The sequence below is a fragment of the Pterocles gutturalis genome, unplaced genomic scaffold (assembly GCF_000699245.1).
Source record: "Pterocles gutturalis isolate BGI_N339 unplaced genomic scaffold, ASM69924v1 scaffold5312, whole genome shotgun sequence".
Lineage (NCBI taxonomy): Eukaryota > Metazoa > Chordata > Aves > Pterocliformes > Pteroclidae > Pterocles > Pterocles gutturalis.
The window spans coordinates 21,558-38,120 of NW_010115119.1; the positions used below are offsets into that span (position 1 = coordinate 21,558).

A 16,563-nucleotide genomic window follows, 5' to 3' on the forward strand; every position below is an offset into this window, starting at 1 on the left:
GCAGGCCCTGTTACTCTGAATATTGGAGTTTGCTGAAATAACTGTTCCAAGATCTTGGTCCATCACATGTTAAGCTGCTCCTGCTATGATCAAACCCAGTAAGGGCGCAGGGATCTTCAGGACTGCTGTCATCCACTCCACAGAAGATAAAGGGCAAAGCTGATTTCATGTTGCAGGCATAGGAGATACCACAGCTTGATCTAAAGAGGCAACCTCATACAGATGTCAGCAAACAGCTTGGGTGGAAGGGCACAGCTGACTGTGGAGTTCTACAGTGTAGATATGCCTAGATGCGAAGAAGCCCTTGACAGCCAATACAAATACATTGTCACTACTTGGGTGCGATTCATCTCATCCTCAAGTAGTGTGAGAGACTGAACTGTGGGACAATTGTCCCAAAGATTGCTTGGAAACTGAACTGTGCACCAAGAAGGTCCACCACTGACATTGCATGGTGAAGCCAGTCTGGTGCGGTGTGACGACCAGCACCCCTTGCTGGGACATGGTGCAGTGCACCATGAGGGGGAATGCAGCAAGGGCGTGTACCCCATGGGCAGGTTTGAGAGGGGGACATGCCGAATGTGCTGGACGTGTCAGGCGTGCCGCTGCCTTGGAAACCCTCGGCCCAATGGACTTTCTCCGGACCGTCTATAAAAGCCCGCAGGAAGGTGCACGAGGATGATGCACGGGAGCGGAGGTGTGAGTGAACGTGTGCGTGTGCGAGTTTGTGTGCATTCACCACCAAGGCCTGTGAAGAATCGGAACGTCGCTGGAACGTGGGTGGTAACTGTCTCTTGCCTTTCTGTCTCGACTTCTTGCTTAATTTCTATCTTTTATTTCACTTTTTCCTATCACTTTCTTTCCTATTGCTTGTACATTTTATTGTTGTTAATAAAATTGGTCCGGATGCACAGCATCTGACCTCATTTGGTCTTAATCTTGCTCCTGGGATCGCATTGAAACCTCCTCGACTTTGGATCAGGACAAGTAGATATCTGAAATAATCTTCTCCAGCATCATCCTCACTGTATTTGCTAAAACTTATTTTGTGTACTCCAATATATGCTGTATGTTGCTGTAAGGTCCCATTCAAAAAAAAATCTCCCTTTGTACACATGTGTTTTGGGAATAATTATAGGTGCCAGAGCAGTGTTATTTTTCTAAATAATTTTCCTCTAACCATGCTTGATTTTCTGCCCTGATCAACCCTCAGGAGGGACACTTAGCAGCAGCTCCATCTCTAATAGCCTCAGCAGGACCCATTAAAACTCCAGGAAACTTCACTCCTGTGACTGTTGTTCACTCTGCGTGATTTTTACCCAAGGGCTTGATAGACCAAGAAAACTGTAACAAGCTTGTTCTTGCTGATAATTATCTGTACCGTCATCAGGTGGCTAAGAGGAGAAATAGTCTTTGAGAAAGAGTTTAGCTAGACTTCAAGTTTTTAATGAGCATATGACACAACGGGATTACTTGTTTTTTATTCAAGCCTAATGGTGTTAAATTAATACGCTACAAATGAACTTAACAAACATCATTTTCCAATAGGGGCTGATGCTGTCAAAGAAAACCAAACAACATTATCTTTGTGGTCGAACGTCTTGTGGACTGTGCGTCTTTGGCTGTTTCTCTCAGGAGTCATGAAGGGCAAAGCTGTCTGTGATAAAATCAGCCCTCTCACCGTCTTCCCAAGCAACACTGCATTGCAAATCCAGTAACAGTTCCTGGTGCTGTTCTTGTAAAGTTACTTGCACACTCAGGATGAAAAATAAATTTCTGTACCAAAAGTCACAATATATATAAAATAATTCAAAAAACAAATAACATTTTATAACGTTTTGAAGATGGGTTTTCAAACTCTTTCACTTGCCTATAAGATATACCAGCACAAACAACCCTGGCCACATTGCTAGAGACAGACATATGATCAGAAGACACATGAACCAATACATAGATGCAAGCACCATAAGATGAGAGATCAACAGTGGGCATTAGTGATAGTGCTTGTCCAAGAATTAAACAGACAAATACTAGGTAGGACAAATATCAAGCTGGTGGAAAAAATATTGATAGGTAGATGGCAGGCAAATAAGCATCTGTATAAATGGAGAAAAAGGTAGAAGAGAATTTAGTGAATAGTGAGCTAGCTAAAGTATTAAGGACACAAATAAGTGTCATGCACACAGAGGATTTTTTCTTTCAATAAATGAAAAATATAATTATAGAAGCATGGGGAATATTTGATAGATTTCAGTCAATTTTAGAAAAATCACCTCTAAATAATCACATCTTCAGTTAAAATATAAATTCCCAAAGCTCCTGGTTTGTGGTGTTAAGGTGGCATGGAGCCTGAAGTCACTGTATCCCACACCCCCTGACCATCCACACTGTTGACCCTTTAGTTCTTTCTCATTTGGACAGTGTGAATTTCTTCCCCAAACACAGCAAGTAGTCATGGACCATTAAACCAAGCTAGCAAAGGCAGCGGAGACATAGCCTTATGGGGAAAAAATTGAAAAACTTTGTAAGGATATGTAGAAGAGCAGTGCAACTGCCATGACCCAATGAAAGGGAAACAGGGAGGAACAAAGGGAAGGTAGAGAGTAAAGGGTACAAAATGGGATGGTCCCGTGAAAAACAGGGACAGGCAGTGCACTTTGGCTGAGTCTTTGTCTCCACAGTCTGTCCATCATCTTATATCTTCTTGTTAAATCTTTTCTCAGCCACTGATGTCACTTGTGTGTCTGTGAGTGAAAACTGTAACCAGCTACTGGTGTCAGAGGAGGGGTATGGTCACCCTGCAGCCTGTGGTGTCAGCTGCTGGAGCAAGTCAGGTCATAGGAGGAGACTAACCCAAACTGTCTGAGTCGGTATGTAGGGCAGCCAGGTCTGTGTATTGCTCCCACATTTTGTGTAGGCGGCTGTTTTGCTTCAGAAAGGACACCAGGACCCTTAGGGTGACTCCTGACTCCCCTGGCTCAAACAAGAAAGGAAGTGCACAGAAGGTGGAAACTGGGACAGGCAAACCAGAAGGAATAGCGACCATGCAGGGGTGGAGTGAGGAAAGCCAACACTCAGCTGGACTTGGAACTAGCAAGGTATTGGCAGAGCAAAAAGAAGAGTTTCTAGAAGGACATGGACAGAAGAAGAACAGCTAAGGAAAATGTGAGTCCACTGGTCAATGGGCAGCAGAGCTCGTGACCAGGACATTGAAAAGGCTGGGGTATGCAATGCCTTCTTTGCCTTACATTTCATTGAGAAGGTCTGCCTTCAGGATCTCCAGTGCCAGTGAGCAGAGCATGTGGGAGTGAAGCAGTGTGAACAGGATAAGGAGACAGTTAGAGCTCTTAGGTCAATTGTCCATATAAAAGTTCATGAGACTGGATGGGAAGCCCCCAAGAGTGGTGTTGAAGGAACTGCTTGATCATAGAATCATAGCATCAGAATGGTTTGGGTTGGAAGGGACTTTAAATCTCGTTTAGTTCCACTAGACCAAGCTCCTCAAAGCCTCATCCAACACCCTGAACACCTCCAGGGATGGGGCAGCCACAGCTTCTCTGGGCAACCTGGGCCACTGCCTCACCACCCTCACAGTAAAAAAACTTCTTCCTAATATCCAATCTAAATCTCCCCTCTTTCAGCTTATAACCATTACCCCTCGTCTTATCCCTACACTCCCTAATCAAGAGTGCCTCCCAATCTCTCCTGTAGCCTCCCTTCAGCACTGGAAGGTGCTTGAAGGACCTTCGGAGCCTTCTCTTCTCCAGGCTGAACAACCCCAACTCTCTCAGCCTGTCCTCGTACTGGAGGCGCTCCAGCCCTCTGGTCATCTTCATGGCCCTCCTCTGAACTTTTTCTAACAGGTCTGTGTCCTTCCTATGCTGGGGGCCCCAGAGCTGAACACAGTACTCCAGGTGGGGTCTCACCCGAGCAGAGTAGAGGGGGACATCACCTCCTTTGACCTACTGGTTATGCTTCTTTTGATGCAGCCCAGGCCACAACTGGCTTTCTGGGCTGCAAGCTCATATTGCAAGCTCTTGTCAAGCTTTTCATCTACCAGCACTCCCAAGTCCTTCTCCTCAGGGCTGCTCTCTATCCATTCTCCTCCCAGCCTGTATTTGTGCTTGGGATTGCCTCAACCCACATGCAGGACCTTGCACTTGGCCTTGTTACATTTCATGAGTTTTGCACTGGCCCACCTCTCAAGTCTGTCAAGGTCTCTCTGGATGGCATCCTGTCCCTCCAGCGTGTTGACCACACCACCCAGCTTGGTGTCTGGCAAACTTGCTGAGGGTGCACTCACTCTTACTGTCCACGTCTGCGACAAAGATGTTGAACAACGCTGGTCCCAATACCAACCCAGTGGAACACCACTTGTCACTGGTCTCCACTTGGACATTGAACCGTTGACCACAACTCTTTGGGTGGAACCATCTAGCAACTTCCTTATCCACCAAGAGATCCTTCCATCATATCCATGTCTCTCAAATTTAGTGACAAGGATGCCCCAGCAAGTTCATTCTCTTTTGTCTTTTAAAGGTCATGGTGACCTCAGGAGGTTCTGATGCCTGGAAAAAGGGAAAAGTCACACAAGAAGGGCAAGAAGGAGAAGCTGAGGAACTACAGTATCACCTCAGGACCTGGGAAGGTGATGGAATAAATCCCTGTATTTCTCAGGGATCATTACTGGGGCTACTACAGTTTTATTTCTTTTTTAACTGCCTGACTGCTGGAATAGAGCACAATCACAGCATGTTTGCTGATGCTTCCAAACTGGAAGGAGTGGTGATGCACTAGAGGGAAGAGCCTGTCTTCAGGGGATGTTGACAGGCCAGAAAACTGGTCTGACTGGAACCTCCTGAAGTTCAACAAAAGCAGGTGAAAACTTGTACATCTGAGAAGAAAGGAACACTCTCACGCCACAGGGCAGGCCAGGGAATGACTGGATTTCCCCAGCTTTGCAGAAACAGCAACTTTTGGGGGTGAGGTCGACAAGAAGTCAAAGGTGTGCCAGCAGCATGCCCTTGCAGCAAGGGAGTCCAAATGCGTCTTGGGCTACATCAGCAAGAGCACAGGCAGCCGGAGGAGGAGAACCATCCCTCCACTGGACAAGACCCTAATCCAGTTGGCCTGCACTGAGCAGGGGAAGGACAGGAGACTGCAGAGGTTTCTTCCAGCCTACACTATTCTGTGTGTCTACAGAACCATGCTGAACATCCTGGGTTTTCAAACCCACGCTCAGCCAGGAGCTTTACACAGGAAATGTTAAAGCCACCTTCCTAGAAAGAGGCATCTATGTGAATCAAAAGTTCCTACTGGATTTACACACCAATATCTGAACTACTTGGACTAGATTTGAACACGTTACTTCTGTAAACAGTTGTGCAATTTTTTTCCACAAGACTGAAAAGGAAGATAAAGGTGCAAATTTGGGGTGTTTCTGACTACAAAGAAGTCAGAAACTCCTATTTGTCTGTGAAATGCCACCAAAAAAATCCCCCACCATCAGAAAGCCTAACACATCAGAATGGATGGAACACATACCAGGTTTCACAGATTCCAGTATTTGAAAGAGGTTTAGGAAACACTGCCCAAACACTGCTCCAGTTCAGTTGAGGTTGCACTTATCAAGCCTCTATTGCCAGGAGAAAATTCAGCCATGAACTCTGTGCACTGAGATGGAGATTTGTGTTGGATTTTTTTCCTTGTTTTGGGGACTGGGTGGGTGGTTTGTCCAGTTGTTTTTTTCCTGATTTTTTTGTCATTAGCTAGTCTCTGTGGGCTGCTTCATTTTTTCTCTTCTGTTTTGCAAGTGGCTCATCTAGGCGTTACGTTTAGGGAACACTTTGTTTGTTACTCTGAAACTCACCACTGAAACCTCATCTCAGGAGACTGATCAATTCAGAAGGAACTTTACTTTCCCCATGATGTTGTTGCTGTTTTGCATATTCTGGACATGATAAAAAGACTTTTCTCCCTCTCTAACTAAGTCAGCAGAGATTTCTGGTACAGTTTGCAAAGCTTCCTTCTTGCATCCTACCTCAATAACTGCAAGCCCCCAAGAACTTGTCATCACAGCTGCAGTACTAATCTCTCAGCTAGAAGAATGCCAAGGAGATATCAAAGGAAAAAGGTGAAGACAAACTTTCCGTGTTTTAAATCCACAAAGTACGTTGTTTTGTCCTCAGCTTTGCTTTCTGGCTCACTATCAGAGGGCCCTACTGCAATGAGCAAAGTGCTGACGGGTAGTGAGGTGAGGTTTGTGCAGAATTATGTCTTTTTCATTACTAAGTAATTTACATAGTGGGAAATACAAGCAAGCTTCAGCATGCATAGTCTTTTCTTTGCATTTGTATTTAAGCAAGAGTCTTTAAAAAAAAAAAAAGAAGATTGTGAGAACTATATTCCTTTGACTGGATGTGTTAGTTAGTTAATTGGAGAAAATAGTAGTCAGCATCTGTGAAACAGAAGGGAAGTGTTGGCAAGAGAAGAAAAGACTATTCAGAAGGAACAGAGGAAAGGGATTAGATCACCTGTGGCTGACAGAGAAAAACAGGCAGAATCAGAGGAGATTGTGGAACACACCTTAACGGAGTGATGTCTTTCTGCAGATGGATTTCAGTGAGGAGGGTTTTGATGCCTAATAGTGGCAAATAATGGGTAGGAAATGGCAGCGTTTGTATTTCACAGAGAATTGCATCTCTACCTCTTCAAATGCAGGTGACTGACTGCAATTTTGATAAGTCCATAATATTACCAAATCTAACGGCTCCAACAGAGCTTGTTGAAACTTCAGACTAGAAGCATTTTCAGAGAAATACGATCAGATTTTTAGAGTGAATGCAAATACATATAAATGACCTTTAGGCTACATGCTTGTGTTCTTTTATTATGAAATCAGTTCAGAAGTTGTCTCTTTGTTTACTGTTTTCAAGCCAAAATAATAAGCTATAGAAGTATGAGAAGGAGAGTGCCTGGACTGGAGACATACCATAATGACTTTCAAAAAGTGCTATTTTTAATAAGAATATATATAGTACAATGGAACGGAGAAGAAAGATTATGAAATGGATCTATATATGTGTTAACATTTTTACGAGAAATATTTAGGGAGTAAACATTTTTTCATTAGTTCTATTCATCAGTCATAATCATGACTGGTCATAGAATGGACAGAGAAAGCTACTTGTCTTGTAGAATTTGCAGTCTATATTGCAAGCCAGAAATACCTGTGCCTGCCTGCCTTCATAAAATGATCTCAGGACTTTGTTCTTTATTGTATATGGTTGGGACTTACCCATAGCGATTAATAAATGACCTAAAACAGAAAACCAAAGTGAAAGCATGTGCTTACTCATTTGCATTTGAGAAGACTGGTGATGCTGACAGAACTGACCATATTGTCTCAGTGGGGCAGTACAATCAGCTTCCAGCGGGATGAGCAAGTTTGGCTGGAACTTGCACCAGCTAACTCGTTCCTGCAAGCTCAGTCTTGCTCCATCACAGTGTTGTAGGGAATGACATGCTGGCTTTTGTCCCATTCGTCTGCGGCTGCTCAATAAAAAGACATTCTTTAGGCAAAGTATACAGTCCAATAACAACACCAGCTGGTGCTCACATGTTCAGACAACCTCTGCCTTTATTCTCAGCAACATACACAAGAAATGCTAATGACTGGATGGTACCTTGGAGCACCTTCTGGTGCCTGTTGAGGAAAAAAAAATGGAAATTGTGCAATTGTTAAGATCAAAGAACTGTCTGGAAGAGATGGTAGCCACTAGTGAAAAGGGAAAGCTGGAATTGGCTTAATGAAATGAAGGCACAATAGTAGAAAGAGAGCACCACGAGTGAGCCCCATTAGGATCAGCAGCTTTACTGATGAGATCAAAGGTTGCAGCAGGAAGTTACAGATAAGCAGAACTGAAATATGAATGTGGCTGAAGGTGAAGAAGCAGCAATGCTTTACATCTTACATATTCTGCTGATATGCACAGATGGAAGTTCTTATCTTAATATTATTCCCCTCTCTTCTATGATGCTCTTTTCTTTGTTCTAGACAGGAAGTAGGAGGAGACTACATTAAAGTCCTTATTGTCCATGTTAATTTCTTGAGTTTCTATGTAGCTTTTCTGTTTGATTCCATGTGTTAGGTTTTTCTCTTTTCTGCATTTGTTTGTATTAAAACAGCGCAGAAACAAATGTATTTTTTTTATGCTGTTACTCCTCACATCTGTGGAACCTTGACCTTTTGCCTTTGCTTCTTACTGTTCTAGCAATGCTGAACCAGACAGAGGTCAGTGAGTTCATCCTTTTGGGCCTCACCGATATCCAGGGGCTGCAGTACTTTTGCTTCATCTCCTTTCTGCTGCTCTACTTGACCAGTCTTCTGGGAAATGGTGCCATTGTGACCATGGTGATAGCTGAGCCCGGGCTGCACACACCCATGTACTTCTTCCTGGGGAACCTGTCCTGCCTGGACATCTTCTACTCCACAGTCACTGTTCCCAAGATGTTGACGGGCTTCCTCTTTGGGCATCAGCCCATCTCCTTTGGTGGGTGCTTGGCCCAGCTCCACTTCTTCCACTTCCTGGGCAGTACTGAGGCTGTGCTCTTGGCCACCATGGCCTATGACCGCTACGTGGCCATTTGCAACCCTTTGCGCTACGCCTTTGTCATGAGCCCACGGACTTGTCTGCTGCTGGCTGTGGCCAGCTGGTCCACTGGTTTTCTCCATGCCCTGATGCACTCAGCCATGACCTCTCAACTGAGCTTCTGTGGCCACAACCACATTCACCACTTCTTCTGTGACATCAAGCCACTGTTGAATTTGGCTTGCAGTAGTACCAGCTTCAACATGGCCCTCCTCAATGTCGTCACCACATCTATTGTTCTAGGACCCTTCATTCTCACCGTCCTCTCCTACCTCTACATCATCTCCTTCATCTTCCAGAAGGTCCGGTCCCTGGAAGGAAGCTGGAAGCCCTTCTCCACCTGTGCCTCCCACCTCACGGTTGTGGCACTGTTGTACATACCAGTGTTGTTCAATTATTCACCACCCTCCTCAGGAAGCTCCCCTAGAAGGGATGTGCCAGTGTCTCTCATGTACAGTGCTGTCACCCCAGCTCTGAACCCCTTGATCTACACTCTTAGGAACCAGGAGGTGAGATCTGCCCTGAAAAAAATGTTATGGAGAAAACTCTTTCCTGGAGGAAAGTGACTAAAACAAGGATGAGGCTCAGCATCTGGTTACTCCACCTCTCGTATTTCAAAGGAAAGAGGTCGAAAGGACACTGTAGTGCAAGAGACAGAAAAACTAATGATTATCTCTTGTAGTTGAACCCATTTAGAAGTTAATTTTGTATATCTAAATCAGGGGAGATATTCAAGGACCTGAGGCTTCTTCATTTTTAGAGGTCTTATGGTACCCCATCTGGTCCATGGCTTCCAATACAGAAGCATGTGTGTCTCCTGCAAGAGCTGAGACATAGCCGGCAGCCCCATGTCATTGTTCTGGACAATCTAAGGTACTAAATGACTAATTGGCAGCTATGTTTAGTCAGCTGAATGACTCTCCTGTCATTCAGACCTTCTGTATAGCTGGAGAGAGATAGCGTGTGTTACATTTTGGGTGGGCACAGCCTGAGAGTGATATTGTCAACATTTGAATTGAGTCGACCCTCTGGAGGGATCAGTTCCTTTCCATTAAGTACAGGAGGAACCTTACTAATGAACCTACATTTAAATGTAAACTTAATGTGAGCTTCACTTCTACCAGCTTTAGCAGTGTGGCATATCTTGCCTAAATTAAGGTACTTAAATGTATTTGTGTATCTAGCTACCTTTCCAGATTCACATAGTCGTCAATGATGAAACAATTGATTTGCCTGTACACAGACTGTTACAGACATGTTAAATATCCTCAAGGATCCTACCCACACTTGGCCTGTGGATCCAGAACAGAACACGTCTGTTGCAGGTCCTTTGTCAGACCTCATGCCTGTGAAGTATGGACATTTCTAATAGCCCTAGATATTTACTTATATTTAGGCACTACACCCCAGATTTAATGTGTAGTGCAGCAGTTTGTAAGTGCTTCATTTTTAGGTGCTGTGGTTCTTTACACAGACATTCACCACCTTCAGTCGTAGCCTGGACTGCAGTTCCAAGTTCGGTTAGATGAAAATCATATGACATTCTCAACACCAGATGTGCTGTGTCTGCCTTTCAGATTACTGAGGACAGAATAAAGGGGTCCTCTGAACTGTCTGCATAATGGTCTAGATGCAGAGAATGGAGGGCACACTCATGGCTACAGGTATGATTTCTGGAGATGACACCTTGACCCAGCTGGCCATTTGCAATCAACAGATTTTAGAAAGATTTCATCCTTTCCAGCTTGACAATTCAGATCCGTGCAATAGCATTAAACATCTGACAGTGAGGCACGTAAAACACTACTTGCTATAAGAGTACAAATGCGGTTTGGTTGCCTAAGAAAAGACATTGACAGGCATCAAATAAGAAACTTGTGTGTCCTCTACCTGATGTTCTAGAAAGACATAGGAATCCATTTGGTTCTGCTTCCTACGTTGCAATCCTGTGGAACATGCAAGGTAGCAATATAAGATGTGAGTGGGCTCCTGGGTGTTGGCAACAGACCCTGAAGAGACCCAGGCTTAGAAGTCCCCATATCTGCTAAATATCTAAATTCCATGAGGATATAAGTACCTCAGTGTAGGAGCTTGCTGCCACTTGAGATACCCAAAGGTATCCTGCACGGCCTTCAAGTTGCCACTGCAAAATGACATCAGGTCTTGTTCGTCCTTGAACAAACCTACAGTCTTGTTCTGAAGGCTTGGGTACAAAAGATTATCTTCAATGGCATCAAGTGTGTATGTTGAGACAACTACATCAAGTGCCTTGAGCTGAGTCCCACTCTCCCCCATCTTACTTACTCCTGACTGTGTGAAATACTTTCCTCAAGACTTCTAAAGATGGTGACCCCAGCTTCCAAAAAGGGCATTATGAACAAGATAGATGTTCTTTCTGTTGGCACAATCCTTTGCCACTGAACAATCCGGCAGCACTTCTGCACCTTCCCTGAACACTCACACTCTCCCTTCAGCACTCACCACTGTTAAGAACAACTGCCTCTGTGAGAGAAAAAGTGTTTGACAAGCTTCTTCAGTGCAATTGGAAGTAATGATATGTTGTGGCATAATGTTTTGTAACAAGATACGTAGGAAGGCACAAGACTTCAGTTTCAACACCAGCTTTACTGCAATGCAGGGTGAGTCAGAATGAACAGGAGCTAAGCTAATTTCAGCACTGGCGCCTGCAGTCCATGAAGACATACACTTTTTTTTTAGCTGGAAAGTTGTGAAGGAACTGTGCCTCCCTGCATGACACAGCCTGGTGTTCAGCTCTGCACTAGTCCTGGCAAAGGCTTTACATGTGCTTTCTTTGTGGACCAAACCAAAGAGAGAGCCCTGCTATCAACTCAATTCATGAAGAGTGGCTTTTGCTCAATAAATGACAGCTTGGACCTCATGGAATAAACTTCTTATGGCCACATGGCATACTGTTTATCTCAGATCTCTTTTGGGTATCATCTAGAGTGCAGTCATCTAGCACAACTCCAAAAATGTGAATGCTGCTGTTTAAATTTTTCAGTTCAAAAAGGGGTTTCATGGCAGCTGAATGAGCTGTGGTGATTTTGACTTTTTATTAATATTTTGCCCAGTATGTCTGTTCTGTGACCCTGGAAGTAACAGGAAGTTCTGAAAAGGGTGTTTCAGAGTTCTGCAAAAAAATGATGAGGGAAATTCTTATTGAGCATGTAAGAGATCAATGCTGTGTGGTAGGTATGGAACTGAAGAGTGGTATCAAGACACAGTGTAAGGTAGTCTGTGCTCCCTTCACCCACTGTACAAAAAGGATGTGTGGGACCATACAGTGTTTTAGTGGAATAGTTTCCACCTGGTGGAACTTTCTCTTTTCTTTGTGCCAATGCCATGTCATGGGTATATGTGTACTAAAAACCTGTCCGGAAAAAGTGAGTTTCAGCTACATCTTGTGAACAATTAATCTGAGTCTTTATGACCAGACTGAACCTGTGATGACTGCTATGGTGTTGAGAGTAGAAGAGGAGTTTCCAAACAGTCATAATATGGAACCCAGGAACCTGGAATTGCCAAAAAACCCCACCCAAACCCTTAAAAAAATTCCACATGACAAAACATTAGTCAAGGACACGAACTAGAGAGAAAATGGTTGCATTAGAGTTGATGGATATTAATTTAGCTGCTGTATCTCACATAGACAATTTCAAATTTGATGAATCTCTTACAATTCTCAGAGCTGACACCATGGTCAACTGTGTATTAAGAGTAGCTGAATCCAACGTACTAGAACAGATAGGGAATTTATGCATTCCTGGACTGGGGAGTTGAACAACTGCTCCTTACCCTCGTTTTCATGTCCTGATAGCAGTGAGCTTGTGTGCATGTGCCCTCCCATCCCTCCGCCCCCCCGGTGACACATAGGTCAATACAGACAGAAGGACACCGTCTTCACATGTACCACAGACAGCATGAATGTGGGTCTCTACTGTCATTGCTTTAAAAGCCACCGCACAGCCTCTTGTTGAAAACCTTGTGGGCTGAGGCAAGGACAGGGAGGGTTCACTCACCACTGACACAACTTGGGAAAACAAAAAAAAAATAAAACCAATTGAATTTATTAACTATTTATAATAAATACCAAAGCAAGATGATGAGGAAAAGAACTACATCTTAGAAAGGCACTTCTCCCCCACCCCTCCCTTCTTCCCAGGGCCAAAAGCTTTGTTCCTGCTGTCTGTATCTTCTCCCCCTGACAGCACAAGGGAGCGGGGAATAGGGGCTGCGGTCAGTCCATGTTGTCTCCACTGCTTCTTTCTCCTCAGGGGAGGGCTCCTCACAGTCTGTCCCTGCTCCAGTGTGGGGTCCCTTCTCACAGAAGAGACCTTCTCAAACTGCTCCAGCGGAGTCCTTCCCACACGGGGTCACAGTCCTCTGACAACCGCTTGGCTCCGGCGTGGGTTTCTTCGAAATTCATAGCCTCTTTCTGGCACAGCTACTTCTTCCAACGTGGAGTCCTCCATGGCCATATTGCCATGAACTACAAACAAGCTCTTCTTCTCATGGACTGCACGAGCGACAAACGTGCATCACCATGGTTCCTCACCACGCTGCAGGGGAATTTCTGTTCCAGGGCAACTCATTCCTCTCTTTTCTCTTCACTGACCGTTGTGTCTACGTAATTGTCCCTCTCAGATCCCACTTTTCTCTCTGCCGCAGGTTCTTTAACTGGCACCTGAGAAAACTGACTCTTGGGCAAGCCATGGTGGAGGCCTGGGCTGCAGCAGGTCAGGATACAGGAGAAGTCAGGCAGGCAACTAAACTGCCTCTCTGGCCAGGCTGGGCCCCCCCCCCCGTGTTATGTGCCCCCTCTTCAATATGTAATTGGCAGAGGTGCCGATTGACCCTGGGTGGGTCCAGCCTGAAGCTGGGGGAACTTCCAGCAGCTTCTCACAGGGGCCAGCTTGGTAGTACTCCTTCCTCTACCCCCTGGCTATTAAGCCCTTGGAGTGGGGGGTGGGGGTGAACCCTCAGCAGTCACTTACAGGAGCCACCACTGTAGCCCCTCCCCTGCTAACAAACATCCACCACCCAAAACCACAACACTACTAATAGAAATTCCTCTTCATGGGTTTCTCGGTCTACTAGAATTTTTGTCTCCCTAATTCGGTCTCCTAGGATCTTAGTCTTTTCAATGTCTTGGTCTTTTCAATGTCTGACATCCAGAGTCTCAATCTGTCCAGTAGTAGGACTTCAGACTTATTGTCACTGCAGTACCGTGCTCCCTGACATGTGTCTCAAATTTTTTGCCCCTATACTTCTGTCACTCCAGAATCTGTCTTTCAGGCCTTTTGTCCTGCCCAATACCTTTACGTTCATTACCAAATCACTCACATGCATGCACATGCACACATAAAAGGGAAAATCTTGAGGCAGGACAAAGACAGGAAAATTATTTAATAAAAAGGTGAGACAGATTGTGGTAACTGGGTGCAGCGGCTGGCCAGACAAGTGTACTGGCCAACAGCCTCCTTCTGCATGACCTGTCCCTTTTATCTCCTTTTCTCTTTATTTTCCCATGCTTGATATATTTATCTTCCTTTGGCTTTTTTCCTAAAAAGCCTGTAACATCTCCAATTATTTTGTTTAATCCCAAATTTTTCCTCCACCCCCAGACTTCCTACAGTAAATTCTACACTACTCTGTGCAGTAGTCTTTTTTAGTTTTCACTTGGGAGACTTTAATCTGTTGAATCACCTTAGTAGGTTTCTGTCACTCTACCAGTGACAATGTCTCAGTCCTTTGATGGTCTTGAGGGTGACTGATTCAGATGAATCAGGTTGTCGGCATTCACCTCTGATCACTCTCTGTGCCCATTTTGAACAGTCATTAGCCAGACATCGTTATGGTGTACTTATCGGTTCCAGTTTATCATAACTTATCTTTGGGTTTGGAGAGAAGAGATGGATCTGGAGACCTTAGAGATACCAATTTTCCCGCAGAGAGCTTTTTTCAGGGCTCTTTTCACTTCCTGGTTTCTCAGACAGTAAATGAAGGGGTTTAGGATGGGAGTGACAATAGTATACACAGCTGACACAAGCTTATTCAAGTCAAAAGGGTCAATCTTCTTGGGCCGGGCATACATGAAGAGGGTGGCTGAGAAGAAAATGGTGACTACAGTTAGGTGAGAAGAACATGTGGAGAAGGCTTTCTTTTTACTCTGGCTGTTGGGAATGTGCAGGATTGTCATGATAATTAATAGGTAGGAGACAACAGTGATGAAAAGGGGAACAAGCAGTATGAATAAGGCCAACACAAAGTCCACCGTCTCTGCCAGTGACAGATCAGTGCAGGCCAGGTTCAGCACAGGGCTAATATCACAGAAAAAATGGTTGATAACATTGGGACCACAAAACTTCAACTGAGAGATGAAGGATATCTTGATCAAAGATACACCAAATCCGCTGAACCAGGAGACAACTACCAGGTATATGCACATTTGGCTTGTCATCACGACTGGATAGCGCAACGGATGACAGATGGCCACATAGCGATCGTATGCCATTGCAGAGAGAAGGACACACTCAGTGCACATGAAGGAGCTGAAGAAAAACAGTTGGGTCATGCATCCCACAAAGGAAATACTCCTGTCTTCAGCAACGAAATTTGCCAAGAGTTTAGGGATAGTGACTGAGATGTACCACACTTCGATGAAGGAGAGATGACCAAGGAAAAAATACATAGGTTTGTAGAGCTCACAGTTTGTCTTGATCAGGGCAATGATGACCACATTCTCCAAAACAGTTAAAATGTAGGTCAGCAGAAGTATTGTAGAGAATAATACATGCAAGTCTGCTAGAGCTGGGAATCCTAGCAAAAGGAACATGTGGACCTGAGTGTAATTCTTCTCCTCCATGCAGAGATGTGCAGAGCTGAGCCTTGGAGATCAAACACAGACTAGGAAAAAAGAAAGCAGAATACAGGACAGTCAAAAGTTAAACAAAAATTCCAATCTTGTAGGTTCCCCTTTCAGTCAATGGAAAGAAACAGGCGGTTCATCTGACCTGTTGACACCTACCCTAGGATGACATCCACTGCATCAGAAGTGCAGGTCTGGTAATAACAAGGGAAACATAGATTACTAGTACAGGAGTAGGCATCCAGTTAGAAGCTATTTATAGTACTTTCTGTTGAATCTCACACCAATTCCTGTATTCATCTTTATTCTAGTAATTTGCTAAATCTTTGGTCAAATCTTCTAAGGCATCACTGGGAGCTAGACAAACTAAGTATCTAGCCTTTTTGGATTCAGATGTCTCAGAATTGTGACCCTGAAGTTATTGGAAAGTAAGAGCTGGTCATCTTCTGTCACTATTTTTGCCCATTGAAACAGTTTACATGTGGAATGTACTTTTTTTTTTTTTTTAAAACAGGAAAATTTACAAGAATTGGTACTTTGTTCATCAACGCCAATGCAGACACCCAGCTTCAAGGCATCTAACTCAAAACCTAGCACTTTACAGTGTTATAAGTCTATAGAGGGAACTAGGCACTACCAGTGGGAGATTCATCTCCTCGTAATACAGGTGTCTAGATGAGGACAGGCTTGTTACATCCTAGGAGCTGACATCCTCTGATGACAAAGGGCATCTAGACCACTGACTCAGATGTAGTGGTTCTCATGTGGTGCCTGAAGTCCACCCGTGCTTCTTCACTTAGGGCAATATTGTTATGAACTTCTGTTATCTTAGGCAACCTGAATAATCACATCAAAATAAGTGTTAAAAGAATTTTTCCAGGAAAGAATAGTAATGAGAAGACATGGATCAAAACAATATTCTCTTTCTGTCTTACTGTTGCAGTCTGTGCCCTGCCACCTCTCTCTCTTCTGCGGACTCTCACATCATTACTTCTCTCTTTTTTATACCTTCTCTCTCTTTCC

At 44.2% G+C, this 16,563-nt stretch overlaps 2 protein-coding genes across 2 annotated transcripts; one reads left to right on the plus strand and one right to left on the minus strand.

Annotated features, from left to right (window-relative positions):
* The first annotated feature begins 8,275 nt into the window (after nucleotides 1–8,275).
* LOC104462905 (olfactory receptor 12D2-like) lies at nucleotides 8,276–9,217 on the plus strand. The gene has a single exon (XM_010075054.1). It carries the CDS (start codon nucleotides 8,276–8,278, stop codon nucleotides 9,215–9,217), a length of 942 nt encoding a protein of 313 aa, XP_010073356.1.
* Nucleotides 9,218–14,559: 5,342 nt separating this feature from the next.
* LOC104462906 (olfactory receptor 6B1-like) lies at nucleotides 14,560–15,537 on the minus strand. Its single transcript, XM_010075055.1, has one exon. It carries the CDS (start codon nucleotides 15,535–15,537, stop codon nucleotides 14,560–14,562), a length of 978 nt encoding a protein of 325 aa, XP_010073357.1.
* Between the last annotated feature and the right edge of the window lie 1,026 nt (nucleotides 15,538–16,563).